The sequence below is a fragment of the Dendrobates tinctorius genome, unplaced genomic scaffold, assembly GCF_039654945.1.
Source record: "Dendrobates tinctorius isolate UK_male_01 unplaced genomic scaffold, ASM3965494v1 ptg000032l, whole genome shotgun sequence".
In the NCBI taxonomy this organism is placed as follows: Eukaryota; Metazoa; Chordata; class Amphibia; order Anura; family Dendrobatidae; genus Dendrobates; species Dendrobates tinctorius.
In genome coordinates, this window is record NW_027361700.1 from 567,100 (window position 1) to 592,489 (window position 25,390).

At 41.8% G+C, this 25,390-nt stretch overlaps 1 protein-coding gene across 1 annotated transcript in view; it reads right to left on the reverse strand.

Annotated features, from left to right (window-relative positions):
- Positions 1–25,390, reverse strand: part of WNK4 (WNK lysine deficient protein kinase 4) — a 180,802-nt gene that overhangs the window by 43,684 nt on the left and 111,728 nt on the right. The window contains exon 5 of the mRNA XM_073572303.1: positions 1,079–1,167. Coding sequence (XP_073428404.1) covers positions 1,079–1,167 — 89 coding nt within the window. The remainder of the gene's footprint in view (positions 1–1,078; positions 1,168–25,390) is intronic.

Sequence of the window (25,390 nt, forward strand, 5' to 3'; positions counted from 1 at the left end):
GCTGATCGCTGGTGAGCTGTCATATAGACAGCCCCTCCAGCGATCAGGACCAGCGAGCACGCTGGTTACCAACGTAAACATCGGGTTTCTAAGGGCTGCGGGGCTCTTAGAAACCCGATGTTTACGTTGGTAACCAGCGTGCAGCGTCGCTAATCGCCACAAGCAGCGATGCGCGCTGGCCAGCGGGAGACCAGCGATGAAAAAACGGGCCAGGACGATCCAGCACGATCAGCTATACCCCGCGGGGGAGACGATCACTGCTGGATGTCACACACAGCGATGTCGCTGGAGAGATCGCTGATGTGTCACAAAATCAGCGATCTCGCCAGCAAGATCGCTGTGTGTAACGGGCCCTTAAGTTGCCATCAGACTCCTCTGGTGGTGACTCACCTCCATCAAGAAGAAAAGAATTGAAAACAAAGGGATTAATCTTGGACAAACCTGCTGATTTCATCAACCAGTGTGGCAGCTCACTAGCGACCACTAATCGATGCACCAGCGATCCTGACAGCGTCATATCGCTGGTCGGGATCGCTGGTCCATCGCTAGGTGTAACGGTACCCTAATTCAGTGGTTGCCTTGATTCTCCTGTGCGGTGTCACAGAAAGAAGGGGAAGGCATGTTGGATTTCTCCACATCTAACCCTTCTTTCTGTGACATCTTGAAGGATAATGAGGGCAACCGCTGAATGACATTGGCTGATAATATCAGCAGGTTTATCCAAGATTAATCGTGGCCACCTTTATAAATCTAGAACACTTATGTCTCACTTGTACTCTCCAGTTGTTCTCTATTGTCCTTCTTCATATATGATAACATCATGTAACATCTATTTGAGACAAGTACTGTATGTAGATTCCATTCTCTTCTGGGGTGGGTTAAGGTGATGCCACATCAGAGCTTTAAAGTGAGAATAAATGTAAATAAAATAATTTGCTGACGTTCACACCAAAGTTGAACCTTTGAGTGCACAAGGACAACTCCCTAATTGCCTCTCCACACCTCTTCACTAAGTCTGTGCACCTATTGTGCTCTGATCAGGTCAGTATAGTCACTCATCTTTTTGAGGAGAGTTTACCTTTCATTCTTGTTCATGCGTATACAGCCCTCGATGATCTCTTTAAGCTCTGGGACTTTAACTTTATAGAAACTGTCTGGCTTCATGCCCTGTAGACGATGAAAAGAAACATAACGTCAGGTCAGAAAGGTTTGGCCAAGCATAGTTCTGTATGGAAGGGCTGAAATAGTAACATGCTGATGACCTGCAGACTGTGCACACAGAATGAGGGTGACCATAAAGCAAGGCTGGATGCCAGGAGCTCAGGTTAAACAGAACTTGTTCTCTTCTATATATAACTAAGAATCCCAAAACACCATGTTCTAAGCACTAGAAGTTCTAGCGTATTCTTGTAGTTTAGCATTTGTAAATGTAGGATGAAGATTCTGTAAAAAGTTAGGAGTTACTTTTGTAAGGTTAGCTAAACGTTTAAATATTTTTTTTTTATGTGTTACAGCCCCTGCTTATTAGTGTTAATCAGTGTGGGTCCAGATCCGGAGACCCACACCAAATGCTCAAATCAAGAGGTGAAAAATGTAAGTTTATCTTTAAGGCTACTTTCACACATCAGGTTTTTTCCGACAGGCAGGATCTGGCTAGTTTTAGAAAAACTGGATCCGGCGTAAATTTTGGAGAACTGAAGAAACGTATCCGTTTTTCCACCGGATCCGAATAGCAGGTTTATATCTGTTTCCTGGGGGCTGGCCAATTGGATCTGAGCATGCGCAGACTTAAAAAAACAGATCTTTTTCCGGATCCGGCGCTGTCCGGTTTTTCACCGCAGACAAAAAAAGTTACTAGAGATGGTTTTTCAAGACGCCGGAATGAAACATTTAGCCGGATCCGGCGAAAACCGGAAGAAATGGAAGGCCATGCTGCACGAACCGACGCTAATACAATTCAATGAGAGAAAACTGGATTCGGCGGCAGCCGAATCCGGTTTTTTAACAAATAGCCGGATCCTGCCTGTCGGAAAAAACCTGATGTGTGAAAGTAGCCTAAGGGTGAGCAGAGTGGTTTCCAGACTCGTAGACCTTCCATTGAGCTTGTTCACCATTCCACTTGTGCTTGAGGCTAAACCAAGTGCTTCAACTCCTTGAATGGACCAATAAGTGGGCATGTAAGGACCCAGGCCTCCACCAGTTTAAGAGGTGTTTAACTGTTAAAAAGGGGTTGTCCAAAAGTGAAAGTGCCCATCATAAAATAGAAAAACCCCAAATATGTACCTCCTTAACCGGCATAGTTCCTTCAATATCAGCTCCCAGCCTCCCGTAGCTCACGTGACATTCTTAAGTCATGTGAACGCTGTATCTAATCAGCGGCTGCAGATTAGCTGCAATTTTTAGTATTCTGTCAGAGCAGACATCAATTTTAATGTAATACTGCAGCCAACCAGTGGCCGCTAATTGCCTGCATCACAAAGTAAATACGGTATATGTTTTTTATTATATGATGGACCGTTTAGCTGTTATGACGCGGTAGTCCAGCAGTGGACAATGCCTTTAATACTAATTAGAAGCCGCTATACCATACTACAAACATTTTTAAACCCACTTCACAAAGTAAAATAAATGTGCATGAGCAAGAGCAAAGAAAATAAATTATGCAGGAACACACTGCAGACACTAAGACATATTCAAACAAATATTTGTATCATTTTAAATGGCATTAGTACTGTATTTAGAAACACATTTTGATCAAAATGTGGGAGTCTACCTGCAACAAGAAGATAAAAACACTCCGATGGGTCTGTACATGAGACAGTGCTCCCATAGATCAGAAGACTTACTTCTTCGTTGTACAGGTAAGGCCTTTTTAAGGGGAGTCTGTGAGCACGAAAAACCTGTTAAAACCAGTTATAGGCAATAAGTGCACCCTTGGCATGGCCAAGCAGTTCAGTGCACCATCCCACCTTTCCAGGTTCTGTCATGGTGTCCATAATTTTACTGGAAGAAATATTGCGGCTTGCTGAGCTACTTCTTTGTGCGAAAATAATGGAGACTTAAGGCCCCTTTACATTTAGCGATGCACCAGCGATCCCGACAAAGATACGACCCGGTCAGGATCGCTGGTGCATCGCTAAATGGTCGCTAATGAGCTGCCAAACAGGCAGATCTCACAGCGATGTAGCGACACAGCAGCGGTCGTTACTTACCTTTCAGACGCGGCGATCCTGACGTCCTCCACCCGCGTCCACGCGTCACTCGTCGGCGCCAGCAGGAAGCGTCCGACGAGAAATGGAGCTGCACGATCTCGCGCGATCAGCGACAGACAGCAGGGGAGCCGGTCGGAGGTAAGTATCACACATAGCGATATCGTTGACGCTTTAGCGATATCGCTATGTGTAAAGGCCCATTTAGAGTCAGCAGTGAATGGAGTGACGTTTTTACCAATTGGCAGTCAATTACTAGGCTGTTTACACAGGCAGTCCGAGCTTAGCGATGTCCATTAAGCGATCTATAATAAATGAATCTGTGCACAGAGGCTGCCATTGTTCTTGGCAATGTGAGTCCTGTTTGCACAGGACGATGTGCTGTCGGAAACGATGATCTCATGTGCAGCACAAAAGCTCATTTCACCTGACAAATGAGTGTTTTGTTGGTAGCCTGTTTACACTGAAAGTTTATCGTGAAATGTTTGTGATACTCTTTCAGTGTAAATGGACATCAAAGGGGTTGTCCGGCCGTAGGCTGCAAGAATGCAGTCACTGAATGTACCAGCAGATTTGTGAATTCTCACAACCCGCGCATTGCACACTTTGAGGATTCTCCGATGTCTTCGGTGGTAGTGAGCAGTTGAGTGACTGCAAGTAGGCGATTTGCATACTCCCAGTTACATTCAGACTAGACGTATGTGGCGTCGCTCAATGCACTTATATTAAGCTAAGCTGCGAACATCTCATTGGCATGAGACCACATGTATGCAAATTGCATACTTGCAGTCACGCACCCGTCGCACTTGGTGCCAGCGCCGTAGAATATTCACAAGGCACAACATGCACAATGTCAGGGTTCACAAGTCTTCAGTCACATAAGGTAAAGACATCAACAAACTGGAGCAAGTTCAGAATAGAGCAACCAGAATGGTGACCGGTCTGCAAACCCTGTCTTATGAGGAAAGGTTGCACGATTTGGGATTGTTTAGTTTGCAAAAGAGAAGACTGAGAGGAGACATAATAGCTGTCTACAAATATCTAAAGGGCTGTCACATAGTAGAAGGATCAACTTTATTCTCATTTGCACAAGGAAAGACTAGAAGCAATGGGATGAAACTGAATGGGAGGAGACACAGATTAGATATTAGAAAAAACTTTTTGACAGTTAGAGTGATCAATGAGTGGGAACAGGCTGCCACGAGAAGTGGTGAGTTCTCCTTCAATGGAAGTTTTCAAACAGAGGCTGGACAGACATCTGACTGGGATGATTTAGCGAATCCTGCTTTGAGCAGGGGGTTGGACCAGATGGCCCAGGAGGTCCCTTCCAACTCTACGATTCTATGAAGGTGACTACAGACTTGCAGCCTAAGGCCGGACAATCCCTTTAAGTCTCCTGCTCATCTATGAATACATTGTGAGTGCAGATCACGGCTCCTAATCCTCTTCACATTTCCCTCAGCGAATGCCATATGAGACTCATATGGGTCTGTGCTGTGTATGACATGGCTACATGTATATTATCAGCACCGTAACCAAGACGACGCACGGTAACTGCAGACTACTCAGGACCAGTGGAGCTTAAAGCTGTTTTATTGTCCTAATTAATTTAGTGCTGATGTGTTAAACACACAGACAGTCCGCAGAAGCACACCGGGTTTTACATAATGTATAGCACTTAAAACACAAACTGACAGGAGGAATCTTATAGGGATATTACTGGGAAAATAAATGTTAATCCCTGTAGTTCAATTATTTGCCTTTGAGGGTTCTTGAAGGAGCAGCTATTTATCTTACGCATTTCTAGAGGGTGTGAATGCGTCCAATTTGTTCCATTTATGACCCGCTGTCTTGTCCTCTATAATGCTTACATGCTTTCTATGAAGCGCACTGATTTATGCTAGCACTTAAACTGGCAATAAGGATTTTCTCTTTAAAAAAATATGTGAATTTGTAGGGGCAATGAATATACTTTTTCCTTTTTTTTAAGGTATAAAGACTTTGGGGTCGATTCAGTAAACAGTTTTCAACAGAATTCTACCATTAAACTGTTTAAATTGTTGCAAAGATGTTGCACCGCTCGTAGGTTTGGGGTTACAGTCATTTTTTAAAAGTTGGTGAAGCTTAGCCAGGAAGGATTACATTCCTTATGGTTGCGCATGGCAGCTGAAAGATATGCCACAATCATTGAGGTGTACGCCTCTAAATGAATTTGGTGCATTTTATTCCCGTAAACTCTTCAAGACTGGCATAGAGTCAGAGGGCCTAATAAAAGGGAGCAGACAGTAACTTTTCGGCCTGTGCAGAGTCTTTGGCTTGGAGCTTGTCCGTCTGAGGAGAGTAAGTGAACTGGAGGCCAGTGTGGGCTTGTTAGTTGTATCATTGGTGGCTGCAGTGGCTTGTCCATCGCAGAAGGAAATAGATTGAAAAATGGAGGGTATGTGATACAAGGTTGGTGGAAATGCACAGTGGTCCAACTCAAGAGTGGACAAAGACAGAAGACGGCCCCTGCTTTGGGGAAAGCAGTGGGCCCCCTTAGCTCTTGAGCCCCTGTGCGACTGCACATGTTACACCAATGGTATGTCTGCCCATAGTCCAACTAGCTCTCCTCAGGAGAACCATTGAGTGAGAGTTAGCACATTTATGTCGCTTGAAACCTGGAGAGTGTGACTATAAGCAGATAGAGAGATCTGGCATCCCTTGAGAGTTGTGGTCTTAATTAGTCTATCTGTGAAAAGTTACAGCTTGTGAAACTCCACATGAGCTGCCACTGAAGCAGTGCCACCTGAGCACATTGTCAGCCTAGGAAAGGGTCAGTTCTGGGAAGTCTGTGGGAATATGAGTGATATTAGGAAGAGGGGAAGCCGAAGGAGATTGAATGGTGATGGACCTATACCAAGCGGAAGCTACAGCTGACTTTAGGTGGGATGCTGTGCTAGACATCAGGAAGGAAATGGGAACAGCATGTAGCAGAGAGTTCGATGCCCTGAGGCCTGTAGTGAGGCCTGGTTAGTTCAGTCCTGTGGTGCCAAGGACTATGCGCCACTGTGGTAGGAGTGTGTTTATAGAAAAATGGCCATGCATAGGAGTGACCCTCCTCCATACTGAAAGTTTTATTACAAAGTTGATCTGTTACAGTACAAGTTCTACAAACAAAGGTGAAGCATCACTGTTTAGAAGTCAATGTGGGGTGACAAAGATCAGAGGCTTCTGTGAAGCTAACAGGGACTAATGGATAAGAGCTACAAGTACTGTACTCCAAAGACTGTTCAAGTTATCTTCTAGAGTAAACTGCAACCACCAAGTGTTTGTACCTTAGGTGTCCATCAAACTATCAAGCTTGTTGTATCAATGTGTGTGAACAAAGGAAAAGTAATGATCTTAGGTTTTAAGAAATGTTGGTCTGAGACTATTTAAAGGAGGACCACCATTTAAAAAAAAAAAAAAAAAAATCTTTTAATAAACATAAGTGGTACCAAGTAACTTGGTTTCACAGTTTATAAATTTCCAAGGATAATACACAGGAATTTCACTCGCTTCCTTTTTTTTATAATGGAACATCACACAATCCAGGACCATAATGTTGATCTCTCACCCCGACTTATAATTCTAGAAATAGTATAATGGATAAATAACTATTCATTCTCTGATTTTTTTACCACAACTGAAAAACCTGAAAACAGAACTTTTCCTGGGCACAAACTGATTAAGCCAGAGGGAACCTTCCAGACTGTAAATGCTTTGTTATGAAACAAAAACTGGAACATCATTTCACTAGAAAAAAATAAATTGTAGGTAAAAGTAGGAAGAATAGTACCACTTTATAATTCACAGTATATCAGAGTGATTTAGAAGTTTCCATGATTAAGAAATACTGAGCCTCAAAGTTTGTTTGTTTGTTTGTTTGTTTGTTTGTTTGTCAAAGTGGTCCTGTAGAGTGGTCTTTATGGTATGGAGATCTCACCTGATTCAAGTTTTAATTATGAGATTTAATGTGATGAAAGTATACAAGGGATTAACCATAAAGGGGACAGAGTTTTAGTCACAGTTGGGTCCTGGATCAAGGAGGGCATAAAAGGTCCCTTTGGCCCATTTTAGAAGTCCAATTGTGACGCTCAACTTGTGAACTGGACTCACTAACGCTCAGATCTGGTTGGATACATGGTCCCCAGGGGTTGGGGCAGCTGACAGGATGGCACATGGGGAGCGAGGCTGTGGCACACTCAAGAATCAGCAGGCATTGAAGCAAGTTAAGAACGGTGTATACAGAACCTGAAATATACCAAAGTTTTCACTCTCAATCGAAGACACAGATGTGTGTCCTAATGGGGCTTAAATAGGTTCATGGAGATGATGTGACTGAGCCACACTGGGCAACCTGCAAAACGCAAAGTGAAGCACAAAAAAGGGCAGCGGACCAAGGTGAAGGAAGCTGAGCAAGAGATACTCACGACAGATGTGTAACACAAATGTTTTTAAAGGCCAGTGATAGTTGCGGGCCTTGTGGAATAATTTACTTTGGGGCCGATCAGCTTCATGTTACATTACTTGAAGTGCAAAAATCACCTAAAAGACACTTTCAAAATGAAAATAGGCCCAAAACACAAGACTCGTTCATGTTATACAATTGAAGTCACAGTGACCAAAAATATATATGGGTACTGTTGAATCGCCTCATATTAAAGATGGCTGAATATATCCTGGTCTGACTGCTGTAACAGCTAACGTTCCTGAAAAATATGTGGTCTGTCAATATGATTCAGTAACAAATCTAGCAACCCAATCTTGGCTCACAGTAAAGTTGCAGAAAAACTTGGATTGACAAGGCTTAGACTTCAAAGTCAAATCTTAAGGCAACTGAACAGCCCTTTACGCAACATTAAACTGGAAATCTTGTATAAAAAACAACACTGTCCTAAAAAATATTTAATGTACAGGGTATTATATAAACAAGAATAGTCTTAGGGCTAGTGACAAGGGCTGACCTCTAAATTGTATGCACCTCACTTGGCCTCAGATAATTCGGAGAACAGCACAGTCAGTCCAGTCCCTGTAAACAATATTTTTTAGCTCTCTCTATGGTTTGTTTTCTCTGGCAACCTAAAGCTCAGGATGAATGCGCAGCTTGTGCTGCCTCGGTTAATAGAGTGGTTCATGGGTTTTAGAGCAGGAGATCATTGGTGAGAGGGAGGGAGTGTCAAGAGCTGCCTACTTGTTGATGCAGGAAACCATAACAGAGACATAAGTCTACCTACGCCTAACAAAAGTAGTGGAACTGATCTTACATAGTCCAGTAACACGCTAAATAAAGGCGCACGTACCTCAATATTACATTTTCAACGCACAAGACTAATAACCAATAGATACTTTTGGAATAAACTAAGACTTAACACTTTCTTAAACTGAACATGTAGTTATTTCCTATTTTATTAGTATTAGGATTTGCGTTTTCGTACAGTGACAGAATATGATAAAATCATACAAAGCCTGTAGAAAAGCATGATCATGTTGCCCTGACAAGTTAAACCACTTTTGGTTCACATATACAGTTCTATATATAGAAACTGATCTGATTGTCATGTTCTGTAATTTGCCATCTACATTTCTTTAGCATTTTACCTGCACTATAAGAGATGGAACTTCCTTAATTTTCCAGCATACACTGCTTTTGCCCTTGTCCAAAAGCTTTTGTGCCCCGAGCTGACTCCTACTTGTATGACAAGAAACTAGAACAGAGAGACAAAGACCAGCCTCACTTCCTGAAATCTGTCTCAGTATCTCTCCAGTTGGAAAGGGATTAGAGTCGGTTGACACAGTGTATATTTCTACGTTCAGTAGCCCCATAAGGGTTTTAGTCCGACCCCCACCCGGGCAACATGGGACTTGGTCATATGACCCGAAGGGGCCATTGACTATAATTATAGAGACGGAGTCAACGTGTGCTCTGTCGTGCATAATTTTTTGGGTTTATATGCCTATTGGAGGTGGCACCAAGACATAGAATCATAGAATGTTAGGGGTGGAAGGGAACTCCTTGGTCTTCGTATCCAACCCCCTCCTCAATGCAGCAAAGGAGTTCCGAAACCATCTCAGACAGATGTCTATCCAGCCTCTGTTTGAAGACTTCCATTGAAGGAGAACTCACCATCTCTCGTGACAGCCTGTTTCACTCATTGATCACCCTTCCTGTCAAAAAGGTATTTCTAATATCTAATCTGCATCTTCTCCATTTCTGTTTCATTCCATTGGTTCTTATGATTTCATGTACAAATGAGAATAAGGATGATCCGTTTACACTGTGACATCCCTTCAGATATTTGCAGACTGCTATTAAGTCTCCTCTTAGCCTTCTTTTTTGCAAGCTAAACATTCTCAGATCCTTTAATCGTTCCTCGTAAGACACATTTTGCAGTCCGCTCACCATCCTGGTAGCACTTCGCTGAACTTGCTTCAGTTTTTCACTGTCTTTTTTAAAATGTGGTACCAAGAACTGGACACAGTATGACTCTTTGCTTCTCTTAATATATCCTTAGGACTGTTGTCAAGCTGCATCACTCTGTTGACTCATGTGCAGTCTGTGATATATTAGTATACCCAAGTCTTTTTCACAAGTGCTGTTGTTTAGCTCTATTGCTCCCATTATATAGATGTAATTTTAGTGTTTCTTGCCCAGATGTAGAATTCTGCATTTCTCCATGTTAAATACCATTCTATTAGTCGCTGCCCATTGTTCAAGCTTATGTAGATCCTTCTGAATAATTTTTCTTTTTTCTATAGTGTTATCTATCCTTCCTAGCAGCTCACAGAAAGGGCACCGCTCGTCAGGGATTTGAACCAGGGACTAGTGATGAGTGAGTATACTCATTGCTCAGGTTTTCCCAAGCATGCTCGGGTGTCCTCCTGGTATTTTGGCATGCTCGGAGACTTAGCTGCATGATTTGCGGCTGCTGGACAGCCTGAATACATGTGGGGGTTGATTTTTTGTTAGGGAATCCTCACATGTATTCTGGCTGACTAGCAGCCGCAAATCATGCAGCTGCGTCGACACAAACTAAATCTCCGAGCATGCCAAAATACTCGGAGAAGACACAATCAATACTCGCTCATCACTACCTGGGACCCTCTCACACCCTAAGCGAGAATCATACTCCTAGACCAATCGTCTGGCCTGTTCTATCTGGTGCTGGCTCAAAGCGGTCACTGACACCTCCTGCCAGAGCTTCAGCTCCTCCACAGGAACAGAGCAGTTTTTTCTCTTCGGGAATGCTCTGCTGACAGGGCGTAAGTGCCGATATCATACTGATTGACAGCCAACTCACTGCAGTTAAGCAGCGGGCAGCTGGCTGTCAATGAACATGATATTGACAGGCCGCCCTGTCAACAGAGCAGAGTCAAAGAGAAGCTGCTGATCTCTTAATGTGACATCAGCGGAAGCCACAGAATCGCCGGCAGTAGCGGACCGGGACCACCCTGAGCAGGCAGAGATCTGCGTTGGCCAGAACAGGATAGGCAGGTAATTAGCAATTACCTGTAAAAAAGTTATTATTCCCATAGTAAAACTATAATATAGTCTTTGATAACCCTTTTAATTTTTGAGCAGTCACATTCTTCATAATGCTTTCTACTCTACACTAATAAGAAAAGAAATACATTCTTCTAGCTAACTTTTGAGGAAAAGATATCACCTCACATGGAATTTAGTTTATTTCAATTCTGACAAGTTGCAACCTGCTCTTAGGGTTCAGAATTTCTTGGAATCAAATTATACTGATCTGAGTGACGTGATTAGAGGATGTTAAAAACAAGATGAAATAATCATCTAAATTACTGCATACTTAATTTATGTTGGAGCTTGAGCCGAAGAATCCTTTGTGATTAATGGCTAGAGTAACTACATATCTAGTAGGCAGTTCTTGTAATAATCCCCATGTTTCAACTCTTGACATGCCGCTGTTTGCGTGAAAAATCAATGTCAGCAGTATGTTCACACCTGGAACACCAGAGAATAAAACACAAGCTGGCATGAATTTACTCAAAAGTTGCAATAATCATTATTGGTACATTAGGCGACATAAAATTAAGGAGTTATTGAAAAAAACAAGATAACCTCTATCCAAAGGTTAGGGGAGACTTGCTGATTGCTGGGGGAACGATCACTGAGACTCTTCTTTGGATTCCATCATGAATGGATGCCTCCTTTGCTGGGATCCCGTTTGGAATGGAATGCAATGCACATACTAGATCTCCTTTCCATTCATTGTCTTTGAGTTTGCCTGAAAAAGCAAAGTACAGCGCTCTGCTTTCCAATAGAAAATGAATGGGGTGGAGGTCACGCATGTACAGTATACCTCCATTCAATAATTTGGCTCCTAGAGCCCCATTACTGAGGTTTCAAAACTCCAGTTTGAGGATCACATTGGGACTTTTGCATAGGGCATATAAATAATGCTTTAGGCGATGTTCACACATTGTATTTTGCAGCATTTTCTTTGCTGTTTTTTTTTTGTAAATTAAAAGCTGTTTTTTTACATGACCAGCACAAGCGATGAGATTTCAGAAATCTCATGAACACGCTTGCTTTTTTCCTGATTGTATTGGAAAACTGAGATTTTGAAATCTGCAGCACGACAATTCTTTCACTGTTTTTGCAGTGTTTTTTTTTTACCCATAGAAAGCAATGAGAAAGTTAGAAAAAAAACCACAGAGGTGTTCTTCACGGCATTTTTGAAGTGATTCTGGTGAATAAAACTAAATTTATTAAACATACAGTGTAGAAAAAGCTCACATGTAATCCACACCTCAAAAAAGGCTACAAAAAAGTAAAAAAATGCTGCAAAAAACACAGCAAAAATGAGCATTTTGGATGCAGTGTTTTTCATGCCAAGAGAGCAGGTTTTGGCTGCAGAAAAAAGCTGCAAAAACGCTGCATGACACGGCCTCAAGGTAGTACAACTCCTGCAATAAACGCATTGCAGGGGACTTTCTATGGTGCTTAACAGGACATGATATTTTTTCGGGTATTATTCTGCACTTTTTTTTTCATCCGTACCTTTCACGATTGATAATGTAGAACCATACATGGCTTATGTTGCCGAATTCCAACTTTTGGTCAGTTAGATAAGATATGACCTTCTATGTAAAGAGTTCTTTGTTTCTGTCAGGAACACCGCACTGCACTTGCTCACTGAGCCAGTGCGCGTGTCCGAAGTAAGACAAACTGTGCTCAGAGATACCTGTGGAGTGGGCAGCAGCAGAGAAGATGCGTGCGTCAGACCCGCAGGACCTGAAGCACGTGACTGCTGGGGGCGTGGCCTAAACTCCAGAGAGCTAGGAGCTGCAAGAAAACTCCTAGAATGGTAACTACAGAACAAAGTTACTAAATGGCATAAACCGGGACATAAACCAGATCAGGCCGGGGTCAAAGCACGAGATAGCACGAATATTACCAAAGGGCTAGACAGAACGGATAGTCAAGATGTATCCAAGAAATCAGAAACCAGAGAAGCAGATATACAGTACAGAATCAACAGGCAAACTCACAACGGGGGACAGAACCAGATCAGAACCATATAAGCAAGCTATAAGACAACGAACAGGCACACGGGGGTCAAAACACTCGGCCAAAGGCAAAAGTATAACTGACAGGGATTGGAGTTGCTCAGGGCTATAAAAAGCTCTCCCTGAACCAAAGAGAGGCCATAATAATTAACCCTAGGCATGCAGGTCAAAGCCTGCACTGAGCTCAAGACATTAACTCCTGACGTGCAGGTCAAAAACTTGCACTGGGATCATGACAGTTTCCCTAAAATTTGATTTAGTTCCAACTTTCCGCTTTTTGTTAATATGTGATAAATTGCTTACATTTCTGTATGTTCTGCAAAAGTCTTGAAATATATGTGGTTGGATATTGCAAAACCTGCAACAGTCCACAGCTGCAGCTTTAAAGCCCGGTCTCCAGGTGCGCGGATGGCTAGGGACTAATTAAAATCTGATAAAGCAAAGAACGTCGTCTCCGTGCCGAACTCTCTACCTCTTTTCATTTACGGTCTATTTATAAATGTTTATCATCCAAACCTGCTTTCCTGTTCTGAACTTTCCAAACCTGGTCGGATCTTTTCCTGTAAACACGGCATTCCGAATATGATTCCCCTGCCGCTGCTCAGAACTGCTTCCCATAGCTACAAATGTCTTCCATGCCATCTATCAGCTCCTCACAAGGAAGGAGCAAAACACCCAAACTCCACTCACTGTCAGATAATACTTATCATTTCTCAGAATGGCATTGAGAAAATACATGTGAAAACTGGAAACTCTATCCTCTCTCTGTAAAAATGACATCAGACCGGTAGGACTGCAATGCTCAGACAGGAAAAAAATCACAACTATCATATACTTACGAGTGTGTTTGTACCATGCACAGATTACGTCAGGCTATGTGACCAATAATTTCTCTAAACAGAAAATTTTGAGAAGGCCGGTATGTAAAATCATCCGAGTTTCATCAAGAAAACTCAGACGATTTTCAACTGACTTTCATCCGTGTGTCCATTTTTTTTTTACATCCGTGTGAAATTCGTTTTCACACATCTACACTAAAAATGTAGACCATCCAATACAGTTTTCTAGGTTCATAACAGAAATGAACCTTTAAAAATCGGATGCCACTCCAATGTTCCGTGGGATCCTTTTTTTTTTTTTTTTTTTTTTTTTTTACTCACCCATAGACTTGAATGGGTGAGTCTCATTACAGACTTGAGATAAGGTCATTAAATACGTGAACGATATATGGCGAAAATACAAAGCAACCGTATTAAAATCAAGAATTGGTGTGCAGTGGAAATACAGAAAAAGAGAGAGGTGCACACACTGAATAAATAATGACAAATTATAACAACATTCTGAATAGAAATATGCAAAAAGGAGACCTGTTTTGTATATATAATATTGCTGACCATCTAGTCACATGCAGGGATGAAAACCATTAAAATAGTAATTGATATAAGATCACAACTATAAGTACCCAGTGGAATTTATGAAAATATTGTTTACTATAGATAGATGTAAGAGTGACCAAATCAAAGGTAATACAGACGGTAGTATATCTGAAACAGGACCTCCTGAATGAGTGGTTCAGGAGGTCCTCAGGGGTGGGCGCCAGTTTATTTCAGGAAGTTGTCAGGGGTGGGCGCCACTCTCATTCAGCAGGTCCTCAGAGGTGGGCGCCATTGTTATTCTGGAGGTACTCAGAGGTGGGTGCCGCTCTCATTGAGGAAGTTATCAGGGGTGGGTGCCACTCTCATTCAGGAGGTCCTCAGTGGTGGGTGCCACTCGCATTCAGGAGGTCTTCAGTGTTGGGCGCCACTCTCATTCAGGAGGTCCTCAGTGGTGGGTGCCACTCGCATTCAGGGGATCCTCAGTGGTGAGCGCCACTCTCATTCAGGAGATCCTCAGGGGTGGGTGCCACTCTCATTCAGGAGGTCCTCAGGGGTGGGTGCCACTCTCATTCAAGAGGTCCTCAGTGGTTGGTGCCACTCTCATTCAGGAGGTCCTCAGTGGTGGGTTCCACTCTCATTCAGGAGGTCCTCAGTGGTGGGTGCCACTCGCATTCAGGAGGTCCTCAGGGGTGGGTGCCACTCTCATTCAAGAGGTCCTCAGTGGTTGGTGCCACTCTCATTCAGGAGGTCCTCAGTGGTGGGTTCCACTCTCATTCAGGAGGTCCTCAGTGGAGGGTGCCACTCGCATTCAGGAGGTCCTCAGGGTTGGGCGCCACTCTCATTCAAGAGGTCCTCAGTGGTTGGTGCCACTCTCATTCAGGTCCTCCGGGGTGTGCACCACTCACATTCAGGAGTTCCTGTTTCAGGCATACTACCATCTGTATTACCTTTGATTCGGTCACTCTTACATCTGTCTATAGTAATTGATATTTTCATACAGGATACTGGGTAATTGTGATTTTACATGTATTACTATTTTTATGGGTTTCATCCTAGCATGCGACTTGATGGTCATTATTATCTTATATACAAAACAGGCCTCCTTTTTGCATATTTCCAGTCAGAATGTTTTTATAATTCCGTATGTCATTATTTATTCTGTGTGTTCACCTTATTCTGTATTTCCGCTAAACACCAATTCTTGATTCACATAAAGTTATTTTGTATTTTCACAATATATATCTTACGTATTTAATGACTTTATATTAGAAAGAGACCTGAGCCGGTAAATACTATTGCAGTTTTCTGCTGTGTTAATTCTTGAATTTTGGGGGGAATTTGAATTCTTCTTTTTGTGACTTTGCTAATATATTAAAATGGCAATACTGTGCATATATTGTTTCAGAGTTGTTCTGATATGGCCACTAGGTGGCGATCTTTTATTGATATACCGCTAAGACTTTTATTTACATTTATTTACAATCCATGTAACAAATCCATTGATCACATACATTGTACGGTTGTTCTAAAAAATCCATTATATTTTAATACAAAGCTAGAACACATAAGAAAAAACTCATTCCCGTCAAGTGATTTAAAGCACAATGTCACTGTTAATGAATATATCAAATAAAGTTGCCATAATTTCTTCTTTTGTATCCTAATTACTGATTAAATCTCTGCCAGTAGAAGATTAAAAGATTATCTAAAGACTACTTAGAAATCTCCCAATGTTTTTCATTTTTCCCTTGGGTCTACATTACTTCTTGTTACAGCAAAAGACAAATGTGCTGCCCATTATTCTACTCCCATATTCTTCGGAATGGCAGATTTAGGGCTTACCAGCAACATGAGACGGCACTACAGAGCACTTTCTGTGTCTGTGCCAGGTTCAGGAGCAATCAGCATTAGACTGGTCCTTACCGCTCTCGCTGCAGTACCAAGCAGACACACACATCCGCATTTTCTCCGAACGGCAGGCTATTAAGCTGATTGCATCCAAATATATAGGCTTGAAGTTTCCATTCCATTAATAAGTAATTACAGCCAAGCTCCAGGGCTAGTTTGTTTTGGAACGGACTCAGAGTATAAAAACTTGGTGTCTGCCAGAAAAACCCCTTCCATGCCAGGCTAGAAAATGAGATGAAGAACAAATGACTTCTTTTAAAGAAAAAAATCTAGAATATATTGTAGTGTTGTCTGTCATTATGAAAAATACTCCTCTGAAACATGATAAAGACTGGATAGCTAAAGAGACAGAAGATCAACTCAGTAAAAAAAGGAAAAGACATTGTTTTTGGCACATATTTCCTCCCAATGGAGATGTTAAGGTATAATATTGAACTTGACCACAGTCTCTATCCTCTCTCCATTGAAATATACCAGAGTTGGGGACGGACAGCGAATTTGGTTAGTCTGGGTCTGCTTTTTCTAATTAGCTGACACTGCTCCTGCTTGGTATGAACATGGCATACATACAGTCATATGTAAAAGTTTGGGCACCCCTATCAATGTTAACCTTTTTTCTTTATAACAATTTTGTTTTTTGCAACAGCTATTTCAGTTTCATATATCTAATAACTGATGGACTCAGTTATATTTCTGGATTCATATGAGGTTTATTGTACTAACAGAAAATGTGCAATCTGCATTTAAACAAAATTTGACTGGTGCAAAAGTATGGGCACCCTTATCATTTTCTTGATTTGAACACTCCTAACTACTTTTTACTGACTTCCTGAAGCACTAAATTGGTTTTGTAACCTCATTGAGCTTTGAACTTCATAGCCAGGTGTATCAAATCATGAGAAAAGGTATTTAAAGTGGCCACTTGCAAGTAGTTCTCCTATTTGATTCTCCTATGAAGAGTGGCATCATGGGCTCCTCAAAACAACTCTCAAATGATCTGAAAACAAAGATTATTCAACATAGCTTTTCAGGGGAAGTATACAAAAAGTTGTCTCAGAGATTTAACCTGTCAGTTTCCACTGTGAGGAACATAGTAAGGAAATGGAAGAACACAGGTACAGTTCTTGTTAAGCCCAGAAGTGGCAGAACAAGAAAAATATCAGAAAGGCAGAGAAGAAGAATGGTGAGAACAGTCAAGGACAATCCACAGACCACCTCCAAAGACCTGCAGCATCATCTTGCTGCAGATGGTGTCACTGTGCATCGGTGAACAATACAGCCCACTTTGCACAAGGAGAAGCTGTTTGGGAGAGTGATGCGAAAGAAGCCGTTTCTGCAAGCACGCCACAAACAGAGTCGCCTGAGGTATGCAAAAGCACATTTGGACAAGCCAGTTACATTTTGGAAGAAGGTCCTGTGGACTGATGAAACAAAGATTGAGTTGTTTGGTCATACAAAAAGGCGTTATGCATGCGCTGGATTGTTGACCGATGCACAGTGACACCATCTGCAGCAAGATGATGCTGCAGGTCTTTGGAGGTGGTCTGTGGATTGTCCTTGACTGTTCTCACCATTCTTCTTCTCTGCCTTTCTGATATTTTTCTTGGCCTGCCACTTCTGGGCTTAACAAGAACTGTACCTGTGTTCTTCCATTTCCTTACTATGTTCCTCACAGTGGAAACTGACAGGTTAAATCTCTGAGACAACTTTTTGTATCCTTCCCCTGAAAAGCTATGTTGAATAATCTTTGTTTTCAGATCATTTGAGAGTTGTTTTGAGGAGCCCATGATGCCACTCTTCATCAATCAAATAGGAGAACTAGTTGCAAGTAGCCACTTTAAATACCTTTTCTCATGATTTGATACACCTGGCTATGAAGTTCAAAGCTCAATGAGGTTACAAAACCAATTTAGTGCTTCAGGAAGTCAGTAAAAAGTAGTTAGGAGTGTTCAAATCAAGAAAATGATAAGGGTGCCCATACTTTTGCACCGGTCAAATTTTGTTTAAATGCAGATTGCACATTTTCTGTTAGTACAATAAACCTCATTTGAATCCAGAAATATAACTGAGTCCATCAGTTATTAGACATATGAAACTGAAATACCTGTTGCAAAAACCAAAATTGTTATAAAGAAAAAAGGTTAACATTAATAGGGGTGCCCAAACTTTTACATATGACTGTACATGGCCAATATACTCTTGTCTCCAATAGTTAAGAAAAAAAAGACAAAGGCCTTGAGAAATACTCCATCTATGACTAACATTGTCTACAATCCAGCAATGTAGACAATTTGCTTTGAAAAGTCACAAAATATTGGTGCAACTTGGAGTTGCACAAGAGTTTTGCCACTTTTGGAGTTTTCACGCCAGTTTCTCCTAGCTCCGCCAACATGTGTGGAACTGGGGCGCAATGCCAGAGCTCCTCTAATTCATGATGAGCTGTGGTGCTCCTTATGCCAGAAATCTTACTACAGTCGGAGTTGGAGACTAGAATAGAATTTCTGGAGTGTTGTACAGGAGCGTATGCCATTCGTAAGACGCTCCAGATTCATGAAGAGGAGTGTAACTCTTCATGAATAAGGAACATCTGACTCCACCATGTCCCCTCATCAGGACTAGCGAGAAAATCGTGCAAAGGGCAGGTGCAGACGAGAGTATTTACGGTGAAAGTGCGATCCGATCTTTTGACCACTGTCAGAGAAAAAAAATTTGAGTTTGATCCAATACTTGGATCACAGTCGGCCATGCACTTCCACGGATGGGTTGAAACCATTGGACTATACTTGGATGACATCTTAATGCAGTCCGAGTTCTGCGGCCTCACAGCATGGAGAAGATGGAGACAGTTTTTTTTTCTCCATCTTCTCATCTGAGAATAGTCCGAGTTCTGCAGACTCACGGCATAGAGAAGATGGAGACAGTTTTTTCCCCATCTTCTCATCTGAGAGATCACATTATGATCAAACTCTCAGACAAGAGAATCTATGACTGTTTGCACCTGCCCTTAGTAAGAGGAGACTGCAGATTGATCTACAGACTAACAAATGGAGACTATAACCCATTCACAGAATTACTTCATAAGCTGGAAAATATTTATTAATTTTAGAGGTGTTATCCAAGGTTTTAAAATTAATGGCGTATCTAACACTTGTTCAAAGCAGTTTAACTGACTGGTAACCAACTTATGATTTTACTTAAAAAAAAATGCTTTGTCCCAATTAATTTGCACAGCACTGTATATCGTTACTAAATACACTATTGGTTTTGACAAATTGTCTCTTTGTCCTTGCTGTGCTTGGTACTGCAGCTTTGTCCAACAAAGCTTCAACACCAAGTACAACTGCCATTCAAAGTATGGAGTTGAGCAGAATGGAAGCAATGCAGACAGTAAATTATCTGTAGCACCTTTATTAAACAGAGTTTGACCCTCACACAAATAATATTGATAGCCTATCCTAAGACTAAAACATTATTTTAAAAAACCTGAATAGTCTGTTTAATTTCAAACCTGAATCCCCTTTAAAGGGGTTTTCTACTACTGAACTACTGATTATTAATGAGCCCAGGGAGGTGAAAAAAATAAAAGAAAACATACTTCCTGGACTGTTGGCTTCCATGTACTTAGCGCTGCATTTCCTGTCAATCTCCTATGAACAATATCCGATGGGGGCATCACATGAGATTTGAAGCCTATGTACGGCCATTAGTTGGTTGCAGACTTGCAGTGCATTAATTGTCCTCTCAGGCTTAACACTGATTCTTATGCTCAGATGAAATATGAATGCTGATTGGTGGGTACAATGCTCACATAATGCCCCCCGCCAGATGCTAATGCCAGGAGACAATCGAAGGATACAGTGCTGAGTACAGAATAACAGTGGTAGTCTGCTTTTTTTCTTTTATTTAACCTCCCTGGCCCCATTAGTAATGGCTTGTCCAGAGGTGGACAATCCCTTTAATAATGTTAAGGATAAGACAATAAACTAAAATGGAGCTAGATTTCACATTCTTCTAAAATGCCGGTCGACAAGGATCTATGCTTGAGAGGCAATTGTTATCTGCTCTGCATATTGTATAATCAGATCCCAGCATGTTCTCATACATTCATTAATGCAAGGTTAATAAAATCAGGCTGTATGTAATCAGATAATAGTCAATGCTGCATCTGGCTTGGGATGAATTCTCCATGAAAACTGGCTTCGCTCTGCTCCACTAATCAAACTTATGTGCCTTGACTGTAAAAAAGACATCTGATGGACTAAACATAAATCAATAACAAGATGGAACGGGAGACCTGGTGGATGTGGAGGGCCACAAATTACGAGATTACAGGGGTCAACAGAGGGTGAAATCTTTCTGGAAATTATTCTGTGTTGAAGTTACTAATATAAGTAAAATTATCCATCATTCACTGCTTCTTAACTATCTTGCCTTTGAAAATGTCTTTTATTGGGTTGCCTCACAACATCAACATTTTTCTTGTATAACTTAAAAATCAGAAGAGCGATAAAAAAATAATGGAATCCTTACTGTAAAATAAAACACCTTATGTAAAATAATGATAGGAAAAATGGCCCTAGTTCCCAGATTTTGTCTGTACAGCAGGTCGAGTATGCCTGGTCCTTCTCTGTGGACTTAAGTGAGAGTGTTGGGAATACTGTAGAAATGGTGATTTGGCTGTTTCTGGCAGCCCCATTCATGTCGGTATTTGGCTTAATTGGTTAAAAAAGTTAAAAAAAGGGGTTGTCGTAGGGCAAACCCTTTAAGTTTCAATATTTTTGATCGGCACAACATGTCATTTTTATCAATTTGCGATGAAAGTTAAATATATCAAATGTCGATATATTTCTTGATTTCTTCTTGGAACAAATCAAGCCAGATATGTAATTTGAATCAAGGATCATCAAGCTACGACTTGCCTACTTTGGACACTTCATGCAAAGAGAGCAATCACCGGAGAAGGAAGTCGCAAGAATGGAAGAAACAAGGCAAAGAAGACCAGCAACTCGATGGCTTAATAAAATCAAAATAACGGAGGAAAACACCCTGGTGGACCTGTTGAGTAATAAATTACATGGGTTCCAGCTCACCATTGATATTAACCAATCTGTTCTGAGTTCAGGCACTGGCTCTGCCACGACCTGGATAATTGAGTAATGAAGGAAGAAATAAAGCTCTACGAACTTTGTTTGAATAAAGAAGAATCTGTTCGTAAAGCTGGATTTCATCCTTCATTATTGGACCTATCTAGGCTTCATAACATTCACCTTCCCACAGAACATTCATCCATCAAGTTGACATGGACTAGATCGAGACGAAGGCTGTTAAATAATAAATAGCCGTAAGAGTCTACCAATTTGTTTTGCTTGATGTCTAAGGTATTTGCAAACCCAGAAGCCAGCACCAAAATTCAAAGGCTTAGACATAAATTAGGGGGAAATAAATTACAAATGGTGTAAAAATTTGCCTACAACTCGTTATATACGTTACATGGTATGGAGAGCGTACATTAAGTTATAGAAACAGGGGTTCAGAATTTGGAATTGCAACTAGATTGTCATAAGTGGACAATACTCCAAGCAGACAGTCCATCCGGACTTTAAGATTTTATTACAATGACTAAATGTTCTATAATTAACTATACAGAGGAGGAGCTGCTGGCATTGGACAGAAGGAGGGTTAGTACTATCCCTGTTTGTTTACTACTATCTGATTGGTTGAAATCCACTTTTCAAAAAGTGGAAAAACCCTTAAAATTAAACAGGACATATAGTTGCCCTAACAATTTGGTGGTCTCCATAATTTTCTGAATTGTCCTGAAAGAATTAGTTTTGCGGAAATTCTGCAGAGAACACAGAGGTTAATCTCAGTAGCTCAGTCCTATCTTTGACTGAGCTGATATTTTGTTTTACTCCAGACATGACAGAAGGGAGAGGGTCCTGCTGCAGGCAGTTGTCTTATAGCGACACACATGACAGTGAGGAGAAGGAGTGGGGGCATGGCTGAGCTCTAGAGACACATATAAAGGATTTCTTTATATATTTTTCAGTTTTAATTTTAAATTAGGATAAAATAGAATAGAAAGGAAAAGATAAGGGAGGAATTGCTGGGAGATTTTCAGTGTTCCTTTAAGCAGTAAACCCATGTCTGATTGATGGAATTACTTGAAATGTGACTTGGTTTGTTGTGAGTTCATTTTTCCCTTCACCATTGAGGTCTGATGAACTCCCTCCTCTGGTGAAGGAAGGTAGTGAGACTGATTACCAAACACCTGAGCAGGTAGATGATAACTGGGTGGCTGGAATTGAGGACTGGATATAAGGCTGCCGACGCCCTTCTTCCTGGCTGATTTTCCTGCTGGATTCTTGGAGACCAGTCTGATTCCTGCGCCTCAAAGCTAAGTTTTTCTGCTCTGCTTTGTACTCTTCAGTTTTGTTTTTGTTTTGCCTTGTTTTTTGGGAATTCTGCCATCCCCGGCCGGGGGTGAGCTGAATTCCATTTTTGTCTCTGATCTGTTGATCTTTTGCTCTGTCTTCAGAATATACCTGAGTGCTGATATAGTCTTTTGAAGCCGAGCGACTTTAGGGCCTGTTTTTCCTATCAGTCGGTTGGCTCATTTTGATAGGGTTTTTGCGGATGGCAGACAGCAGCTTTCCGATCCTGTCCTATGTAGTTAGCTTGGGCCCCATGATTTGCTCAACCTATCTTTCTATCTGTGTTAGTGTTTTCATCTTTCTTCACCGTCATTATATGTTGGGGGCTGCCTATTTCTTTGGGGTCTGCTCTGGGGCAGTTTAGTTTTTCCCCTTTCTGTCTTTAGGCTATGTAGCTCTCCGGCTGTGATTGATGGGTCTAGGGCACCGTAGGAACCCCCCACGGCTACTGCTAGTTGTTGTGGATAGGTTCAGGGGTCTGCAATCCGATAGCTGCCAACCTCTCTGGTTTTTCTGGACTTAGCTGGTATTTTGTTTTTTCCTCCTTCGGTGACTCATCATAACAGAATCACCAGCCATACCGCAGATCCTAGGGTACTCAATAGCAGGAGAGAATTGTAAAAAAAAAAAAAAAAAGTGTCAGAATGTTTTTTTTTTTTGTGTGCATATTTTTTCCTCTATATCTCTGAGGCCGTAGGGGGAATTTTTCTCTCAATGGAGATGAAGCAATTGTCTGATCGTGTGGAGCAGCTCGCTGCTGAAGTGCGGGGAATTTCCGCCTATCTTGCTCATTCACATGCTGCTGAACCAAAGATTCCTACTCCTGATGTGTTTTTAGGGGATCGGTCTAAATTCTTGAATTTCAAGAATAATTGTAAATTATTTTTTGCCTTGAAGCCTAACTCGTCGGGGAACTCTGCGCAGCAGGTTAAAATTGTCATCTCTTTGCTGCGTGGCGATCCCCAGGATTGGGCGTTTTCTTTGAAACCTGATGATCCTATTCTGAATAATGTGAACGCATTTTTTCAAGCCTTGGGGTTGTTGTATGATGAACCTAATGCTATTGATCAGGCTGAAAAGACCCTGTTGGCATTAAGCCAGGGTCGGGATTCGGCAGAGTTGTACTGTCAAAAATTCCGAAAGTGGGCGGTCCTTACTACCTGGAATGATGGTGCCTTGGCAGCCCTCTTTCGGAAGGGTTTGTCAGAAACTGTAAAAGATACTATGGTGGGATTTCCTGTTCCCTCTGGTCTTGACGATTCTATGTCATTAGCCATTCAGGTGGATCGGCGTTTACGTGAACGCAAAACTACATGAGAGATGTTGCCACCTGTTGAACAAATGTCTGAACCTATGCAATGTGATAGAGCTTTGTCTAGGGTGCAACGTCAGGAGTTCAGAAGGCGTAATAAGCTGTGTTTTTTTGTGGAGATGCCTCGCATATTATTTCTGTCTGCCCTAAACAAGAGAAACATTGTGCACACACGTTTTCTGTGGGTGGTGTTCAACCTAAGTTTCTTCTGGCAATTACTCTGATCTGCTCCCTGTCCACATTTTCCGCCAAGGCTTTTGTGGATTCAGGAGCAGCTCTGAACCTGATGGACTTGGATTTTGCTAAACGTTGTGGATTTCCTATGACACCTCTGCGGACGCCTATCCCTTTGAGGGTTATTGATGCTACTCCTTTGGCGAAGAATAAACCTCAGTTTTGGACCCAGGTGGTAATGCGGGTCGCCCCAGACCATCAAGAAAATTGCAGATTTTTGGTGTTGCATAATTTGCATGATACCATTGTTCTGGGGTTTCCCTGGTTGCAAATCCATAATCCAGTTCTGGATTGGAAATCTTTGTCTGTGGTGAGTTGGGGTTGTCGGTGTGCCCTTAGTGATGCTCCCGTTTTCTCCACCTCTCCCCAGTCGCATGATGTTCCTGACTATTTGGCTGACTTTTATGATGTATTTAGTGAGAATGAGTCTGCATCTTTGCCTCCTCATAGGAGTTATGACTGTGCAATTGAGCTGAACCCGGGGTGTAAATTCCCCAAGGGTCGGCTTTTCAATTTATCTGTACCCGAGCACGAGGCTATGCGATCCTATATTAAGGAGGCATTGGAGAAGGGTCATATTAGACCATCCTCTTCACCCTTAGGTGCTGGATTTTTTTTCGTGGCTAAAAAGGATGGTTCATTAAGGCCTTGTATTGATTATCGTGCCCTCAACAAAATTACTGTTAAATATCAGTATCCGTTACCCCTGATTTCCGATCTATTCTCCAGAGTTAAAGGTGCTTGCTGGTTTACCAAGCTTGACCTCAGGGGGCGTATAATCTTATTCGCATTAAGCATGGGGATGAATGGAAGACGGCGTTTAATACTCCGGAGGGACATTTGGAGTACCTGGTGATGCCTTTTGGGCTCACTAATGCCCCTTCTGTCTTCCAGTGCTTCATGAACGATATATTCCGAGACTTTGTGGATACATTTTTGATTATCTATCTGGATGATATTTTGATCTTCTCCAAGGATTGGGATTCTCATGTGGAACATGTTCGGACTGTGTTCCGGATTTTGAGGGAGAATTCCCTGTATGTCAAGGGATCGAAATGCCTTTTTGGGGTACAGAGGGTTTCATTTTTGGGATTTATTTTGTCTCCATCAACTATTGAAATGGACCCGGCCAAGGTACTGGCCATTTATGATTGGGTTCAGCCCACTTCTTTGAAGGCCCTCCAGAAGTTTTTGGGTTTTGCTAATTTTTATCAGAAATTTATAGCTAATTTTTCTGGTATTGCCAAGCCATTAACGGATTTGACTAGGAAGGGTGCTGATGTGCTGAATTGGTCTCCGGAGGCTGTTTCTTCCTTTCAGGAGCTGAAGCGGAGATTCACTTCTGCTCCGGTTTTGCGG